This window comes from Papaver somniferum, chromosome 3, assembly GCF_003573695.1.
Source record: "Papaver somniferum cultivar HN1 chromosome 3, ASM357369v1, whole genome shotgun sequence".
In the NCBI taxonomy this organism is placed as follows: Eukaryota; Viridiplantae; Streptophyta; class Magnoliopsida; order Ranunculales; family Papaveraceae; genus Papaver; species Papaver somniferum.
In genome coordinates this window covers 60,568,690-60,576,662 of record NC_039360.1, presented here as the reverse complement: position 1 = coordinate 60,576,662, position 7,973 = coordinate 60,568,690, and the positions used below count along the sequence as shown (strand labels likewise).

General features: G+C 38.2%; 1 protein-coding gene across 1 annotated transcript; it reads left to right on the top strand.

Annotated features, from left to right (window-relative positions):
* Positions 1 to 269: 269 nt before the first annotated feature.
* LOC113356282 (protein NETWORKED 1D-like) lies at positions 270 to 7,275 on the top strand. Its single transcript, XM_026599380.1, has 4 exons — positions 270 to 613; positions 911 to 1,133; positions 1,878 to 5,572; positions 5,803 to 7,275. Exons 2-4 carry the CDS (start codon positions 1,031 to 1,033, stop codon positions 7,012 to 7,014), a joined length of 5,010 nt encoding a protein of 1,669 aa, XP_026455165.1. The 5' UTR covers positions 270 to 613; positions 911 to 1,030; the 3' UTR covers positions 7,015 to 7,275.
* The last annotated feature ends 698 nt before the right edge of the window (positions 7,276 to 7,973 follow it).

The following is a 7,973-nucleotide window of genomic DNA, read 5'->3' as shown; positions in this document are numbered from 1 at the left end:
ATCTCGTTCTTATTAGCCTAATAACTTGGTTAATTGCACAAAAATACCACAACGTAGTACAGGTCTAAAGACTAAAGTACTAAACTCTCCTTCATTTCACAAAGCTAAAATAATCCAACCTGTGATTATGGAAAACTGGTTCTCATAATTCTGTAGGGACAATTTAATCATTTCCGGGTAACCAAAGTCCAAACTCCCAACCTAACATAACATGTAGTCACAACTGACGATAGATCGACAGCAAAATCCTGGAGGACATGTCCCTTTTCTTTCTTCTTTTTTAATGAGAGAATATAAGATTCGGAATTTAAAGTATTAATTACAGAATTAAGAAATCACTAATTAAATTTACTTCTTCACACACGCAGTTTCTTTTATGCAATTATGGCACTTTTACTTTTGGTTACCACCGTTTCAAAGCTTCTTTCCTTTATTCTCTAACCAGAGAGTTCTTTCTTTTCATTCTTCTTCTCAGTGCCAGAGACCTGTTCTGGTCTTGTTCCAGGTCTTACACTTCATATTAAATTAAAAATTCAGAGACAGAGAGGAAGAAAAGTGGCTGAGAATTTTGATCACTGCTGCTGATGATGATCAAATTTTCATTTTATACTAGGTAAGTAATAATAATCCATTATTTTGATCAAAAGTTTTTCAATTTTCTCCAAAATTTCTCGGTTGTTTTGGGGTTTTTGATGTCTGGGTATTCATGATTCTTTCAAGAAATGCTATTTTGATTGGTTTTGCTTTGTGGGTTTTGTTGATTAGAAAGTACAATTAAGTCTTCTTTTTTTTAGAAGTTTGGTGGAATTTGATCTGTTTGGATCATTGACTGTATCTGATTATGAATATTCTCCTAGTATTCTAGTTGTATTGATGTTTGGATCATGACTATATTGATTTTGGTGTGTAGGTACAAGGAGTAAGGACTAAATTGAGGTGAATTTTGGAACTTCTGTTTGGATTCTATACCGATTTTTACGAGAAATTAGATTAAGTGAAGAAGAGATATTATTAGTGTTTATGTTCAATTATGGCGACTTTGAAACACACTGATTCAAGTCGCAAGTATGCATTTTGGTGGGATAGTCATATAAGTCCAAAAAATTCAAAATGGCTTCAAGAAAATCTTACAGGTAACTAATCTTATTTTTATTGCTTTATCTTCATTTCAGAATTATTCTGCAATTTTGGGCTGTGAATAGATCAGTATGATATGCTATGGGAAGCAGATGTTCTAGATTCTCAAACCACAGTTAATGATTCGTCATACGGACAGAGTCATCGATTGGCTTTCGCGAATTGATGTGTCAATTTCATCCTCTCAATTATCAGTTTCTTCCTTTTTGCTAAATCAATGAATTTTGTTAACAAAATCTGAAGTAAACTTCACTTGCCATTCAAGTCTGTACAAAGTGTCAGCAGAGAAATTAATCTCTCTATAACGATTCCTGAAATTGATTGCTAGAATATCCTTCCTAATTATGGACCATATTGACAGCATAATCCAAGGCATGAAAGAAAGGCCCTTTATCTCTGCAGTAGAATCTCATTGCGTTATCACCCTTAATAGTATCTTCTCCGCAGCACATTCAAGTGCTTTGCTGATGGCAATAACTTCTGCAATGAAGTTTGAAGCCAAACCCAGACCACCTTTATGAGTTTCTTCCACCACGTTGTAGCTAAACGGTGACTAGTGAAAGATATAGGCTGTAATAACGTAGTCATGCATTTGCTGTTATAAGATCCACGAAAATGATTAAACACGAAAGTTCTCTAATGGTATTCAATTTTTTGTCATAGATGTAATTGTCCTGGACATTTTATTCAGTTATTCGTTTGCATGTAACTAAAAATATGGTATTACGCACTTGAAACAGATATGGATGCAAAAGTAAAAGTGATGATCAAAATTATAGAAGCAGATGCAGATTCTTTTGCAAGAAGGGCAGAGATGTATTACAGGCAACGGCCAGAGTTAATGAAACTGGTTGAAGAATCTTATCGAGCATATAGGGCTTTGGCGGAAAGATATGATCATGCAACAGGGGCACTTCGCCAGGCTCATAAGACAATGTCAGAAGCTTTTCCAAATCAAATTCCTTTTGATGATGATTCACCACCCTCAGGCTCCCCTGCGGCTGAAGCTCCTGAGATGCCACACTCAATACGTGCTTTTTTTGACCCCGGTGGGTTTCACAAGGAAGAATCAGGTCTGTCTCCAATGCAATCCCGTTCTGGTGGCATAGGAAACAAAAAAGGATTTCGACAAGTAAGTGATCTATTTGGAGAGGCCGTGGGGAAGGACCAAAATGCTCACGAGGAAAATAATGTTCCGAAGGTGCTTACAGAACGCAAGGTCGAAGAGAGTGGTGTTTCTGGACAGAATATCAAGAGCGAGGAGGAAGTAGCTGGTACAGTTGATGATAAAGTCCAAAATTTAAAGCAAATGATTGCGAGGTTAGAATCTGAAAAGGAGGCCAGCCTTCTTAAGTACCAACAGAGTTCAGAGAAATTACCCAGTATGGAAAGCAAAGTTTCTCATGCACAAGAAGAATCAAGAGAACTGAGTGAACGGGCAATTAAACCAGAAAATGAAGTTGAAACTTTAAAACACTCTCTGTCTAAGGTCGAAGCTAGTGTGACAAATTATTTACAATGCTTAGAGAGTATATCTGATCTGGAGAACAGACTTTCTCAATCTCAAAAAGAGTCTGCAGTACTCAATGAGCGAGCAAGTAAAGCGGAAACAGAAGTTCAAACCCTAAAGCAAGACCTCACCAGATTAGAAGGTGAAAATGAAGCTGCTCTTCTACAATATAAACAATGTTTGGAGAAGATATCAGATCTTGAGACGAAACTCCTTCATGCTGAGGATGAAGCCAGAAGACATAATGAGAGAGGGGACAAAGCGGAAGCTGAAGTTCAATCTCTTAAGCAAATGACCAGTAAGTTAAACGAAGCAAAAGAAGCCGCTACTCTTCAGTATCAACAATGTCTAAACACCATATCAGATCTTGAAATCAAGATCTCTCGCGCTGAGATGGAAGCTACAAGACTCAATAATGAGGTAGCAACAGGGGTCGAAAAATTTCACTCTGCTGAAGAACAACATCATTTGTTAGAAAAGGCATATCAGTCTCTTCAAATGGAAGCTGACACCTTGATGCAGAAGATGGGGATGCTAATCACACATGAGCTTGTAGAGAGAGATGAGGAATTGGCGAATCTTCGGGTCCGCGTACAGGAAGAGCACATTCGCTCCATGGAGGCTGAAGATGCTCTCATCAATATAGAAAGTTTACATGCTAAATCTCAAGAAGAACAGGAGGCTCTAGAATTGGAGCTCGAAAATGCATATGAGATGATGAATGACATGAAGATCCAGAACCAAGACTTGGAAGATGAAGTTCAGCAACTTACAGACAGAAACAAAACCCTTAACGAGAAGAACTTATCGTGTACCATGTTGATTAAGAATTTACAAGATGAAGTTTTTCTGATGAAGGAAGCAGAGAAAAAACTTAACGGCGAGGTTGAGCTCCGCTTGGATGAAAGAAATGCTCTTCAACAAGAGATTTACTCTCTAAAAGAAGAAATAAATGAATTGAATGGGCAATACCATAGTGTCATCGAACAAGTAGAGTATGTCGGGTTCAAACCAGATTCCCTTGGGTTGTCTGTGACGGGCTTACTGGAGGAGAACTCTAAGATGAAAGAGATGTACCTTGAGGAGAAAGAAGATAATGTATCTCTTTTGACGAAATTGGAGCAAATGGAGAAACTGTTGGAAAAAAATGTCCTAGAAAATTCTCTGTCAGATTTGAATGTGGAGCTAGAAGAGTTGAGGGGGAAACTAATGTCAATGGAAGAAACCTGCAGATCTCTTCATCAAGAAAAGTCTAATCTTGTTGCTGAGAAGACCGTCCTTGTTTCTCAACTTGAGATTGCTACTGAGAACCTAGCGAGACTTGCCGAGAAAAACAGTTTCCTTGAAAATTCTCTCTCTGATGCTAATGCTGAGCTTGAAGGGTCTAGAACTGAATCAAAGAGTTTGGAAGAATCATTTCACTCTATCAAGAATGAAAAACTTGGTCTTGTTACCGAAAGGGACACACTTGTCGTCAAGTTAGAAAGCATGCGCGAAAGGCTGGAAGGTCTGGAGAAAATTTGCTTAGAATTGAGAGAAAAGCATTCATATCTGGAGAAGGAGAAAGAATCAGCACTTCATGAAGTAACCGAACTACGTGGTTCGCTGGATGAAGAAAAAAAGGAGCATGCAAGTTCTGCTCAGAAAAATGAGATTCTTCTAGGTAGTCTGGAGGACCATATCCGCATACTTCATGAAAAACACCGGTTGATAACAAAGGAATTTGAAGAAGAACAGGATAAAGCTATGAAAGCTCAGTTCGAGATCTTCATCTGGCAGAGATGTATCCGAGATATCGAAGAAAAAAATCGCTCTCTGTGGATTGAATGCCAAAAACACCTTGAAGCATCCAAGTCATCCGAGAAACTTATTGTGGAGCTGGAACAGAAAAATCTCGATCAACAGTTAAATGTTTACTCATTATCAAACGAAGTCGGCAGCCTGAAAAAGGGGATTCATCAAGTGTTGAAGCTACTCAAAGATGATGATGATGATGATGATGATTATGAGTGTGCAGATAAAATTAAGGAGCATGAAAGGTTTTCTCAGCATGTCATGAAGAAATTTGAAGAGATGGATAGTGATTTATCGAAATTACAGGATGACAAGCAACAGTTATTGTTTGAGAAGTTGGTTCTTATTGCTGTTCTTCAACAAGTGACATGTGATTTGCAAGATTCAAATTTAGGTTTACAAAACGCAAACTCCAACTTACTTGAAGAAAACAGATCTTTGAGGAAGGACTTCTCAAACTTCAAGGAGGAAAAATGTATGCTAGAAGAGGAAAACAGTTCACTACTCGAGGAAACCATTGTTTTGAGCAACCTCTGTTTGGTACTCAAGAGCTTTGGTACTGAAAAGGTTGCGGAACTCAAAAGGCTTAGTGAAGGTTTGGATTCTCTGCATGGGATTAATGGTGGTCTTGATGAGGAAATTAGAATGATGCAGGAAGGGATAAAATTGGTTGAAGCTGAAAACATAAATCTCAAAGTCGCGGTTGAGAAGTTGGTAAATGAGCTCAACACGGTGAGTAATCAGAATGAGTTGGAGTTCAATTCTATGGAAGCAAGCAACATGGAACGTAGTGCAGAAATTGTACAGCTGAAAGGAAGTCTTTCTGCACTGGAAGCTGAAAACATAAATCTCAAAGTCGCGGTTGAGAAGTTGGTAAATGAGCTCAATACAGTGAGTAATCAGAATGAGTTGGAGTTCAATTCTATGGAAGCAAGCAACATGGAACGTAGTGCAGAAATTGTACAGCTGAAAGGAAGTTTTTGTGCTTTGGAAGGTGAAAATAAAGATATGAAGTCACAGATGACAAAATATGCACAGGATATGGGTCCTCTGGTTGAAAGTATAAAATCCCTTGAAGAGCTTGTGTTCTCACATATAAGATCTCCTACAGCAAATAATCAGGAAATGAAGGTAACTTCATTTTTCCCCTTTTCTGTTAATGGTATGTTCCCTTGATTCGATGATATCATTTTATGACAAGTTGGCTTGCAATAATTTACCCAGCAGTTATGTATCATGATAGCAACTTGGCAAATGACAATCAGCAAGTGTGTTATTTATTGTCTTTGAAAATAAAAAAAATAAAAATGAAAGGTTATTGTCATTGAAGCTGTTAATAATTTTTGTTAATGCCTTTACAGGATACTGAGAAGCTTCGGCATGATAAATGCTCTCAAGAACTGAGTGGTGATCATAATCTCCCGATGTCAGATAGAGTCCCTGACTTGCTCAATTTGCAAACCAGGGTAAAAGCTGTTGAAAAGGCACTGATAGAAATGAAGAGGCTCATGCAACAGGGTAGCATGAACGCTGACATTATATTAGATACTGGCATAAGAGAGAAAGAAAAACCAAAATCTAGAAGTAATTCGTTCCGGCTTCGAGAAGTTAAAACGGGAAAAGCTGTTGCTGTGGAACCTAATGAAGTGGAACACAGGGATGATCTCAGAAAGATCAATACAAGGAAAGCTGAGCTTGAAATATCCGATGGTGCAATAGTGAAAGACATTCCACTTGATCAGGCTGCATCGTCTTCATCTTATGATCGCGGACAGAATCCATTGAGCAGAAGAAGAAGTTCTCGAATTGATGAACAAATGATGGAGATATGGGATGGTGTTGAGAAGGACCGAAGCATTAATATGACGGTCAGCAGAAGCAGAAAGGGGGCATCTCCAACACGTGAAATCGGCAAAAGCAATCGTCATCAGGGGTCCAACTCTTCAAGTTTCACACAGGAAGACAAGGATATGGTTGTTGACAAGGTAGAAGTCTTCAAAAGAGTTTCAAGTGCACACGAAGAAGGGAACAAGCAAAAAGTCCTGGAAAGACTAACATCTGACAGTCTGAAGTTGAGCAACCTTCAAGTAACCGTGCAGGACTTGAAAAAGACAGTTGAGCAGACCCCGAAAGTCAGAAGGGCGGATAATTTTGAATACGATATGGTGGAAGGGCAGCTACAAGAAGTTGGTGAAGCGATCACACAGCTGCTTGATATCAACAGCAAATTAAGAAAAAATCTAGTGGAAATTTTTCCTGTGACCCGTGATGGTAGGACTGTCTTAGAGTCGGAAGAGAGTGGAAATGTTCGCAGACGAAAAGTCTCTGTAGAAGCACAACGAGTGTATGAAAAGATAGGAAGGTTGGAGTTGGAAGTGCAGAGAATGCAGTTTGTTTTAATGAAACTTGACGACGAACATGGAACAAAGGGAACCTCATCAGCTCCAGATAGAAGAAAAAGAATTCTATTGAGGGATTACCTTTACGGTGATCGGAGAAGCAGTAACCGCAGGCGAAAGAGAGATAGGTTTTGTGGATGCATGAAACCCGCCACTGATGAAAATTCAGGCTAGTATACATTTATTGTTATTGGACTACAAAAATCAGGTTAGTGTATATCTTCTTTTATTCGACTATACAACTTGTAAAGACCTCATGTATTGGTATTCCATCGTATAATCATTTCCTTTTTTGTACTGTCAATAATTTTTATTTATAATTTTTGGAAGATGAGTGGTGAGATATTTATAGACTAAAGAGATGTTCTTAGAACGCAATAATGTGTTGAATTTTTCAATAGAGTTGTACATTTCTGGGCGTGATACAAGTTAAAATTTGATTCAGCACATTGGTTACAGATTTTTAGGTTTTTCAATAGAGCTGTACATTTCTGGGCGTGATACTAGTTAAAATTTGATTCAGCACATTAGTTCCAGATGTGTGAGCATGTTCATTAGTTGAAGAAGCATTATTGCGTACAAGAGAGATCCTCCAGCATGCTTATTTTACAATATTTAAGGAGATATCATTCACATGGAGATGGCTAAACCCACCTGATCATCCTTCCAGTCTGAGCAACTGTAACTTTGTGGATAAGCACAAGGTCGCAGTTTGTACATTCAAAAGCGTAAATTTTTCGCCTCTCTTTCCCACTTGACATCAAGAAAATGCCTGCATTTTTTTTTCACCGGGCGATTAAGCACCTATCACTGGTATTTTGGGTTTAGCTTGTTGATAATATCCTTTGACACGAAAATCTGCAGAACTCCAAACTTCAAACCCATTGATTGGATTTTCTTAGCTACTTCATTTACCCCCATTCCCACCTTCAGGCGCTCTCCAACGCAACACCAGTATCAGGTTTCAGGTGAAATGAATAACTCTCAATGGATTACTGACAAAGGTGTTACTCAATAGAACAAACTAATAATAGATTAAATTTATGGAACTGTTTATGTTTGACATTGTTGAGAGAAAGTGTTGTGGATTGAAGTCAAAGATGTTATAGAGAATTCAAACTGCAAATGGTAGA

What these genes read in the sequence shown, in the direction of transcription:
- LOC113356282 (XM_026599380.1), top strand. Translation starts at nt 1,031, where the DNA reads ATGGCGACTTTGAAACACACTGATTCAAGTCGCAAGTATGCATTTTGG. An exon ending in GCTTCAAGAAAATCTTACAG is followed by an intron (nt 1,134 to 1,877) that starts GTAACTAATCTT and finishes CACTTGAAACAG; the next exon opens with ATATGGATGCAAAAGTAAAA. An exon ending in CAAATAATCAGGAAATGAAG is followed by an intron (nt 5,573 to 5,802) that starts GTAACTTCATTT and finishes ATGCCTTTACAG; the next exon opens with GATACTGAGAAGCTTCGGCA.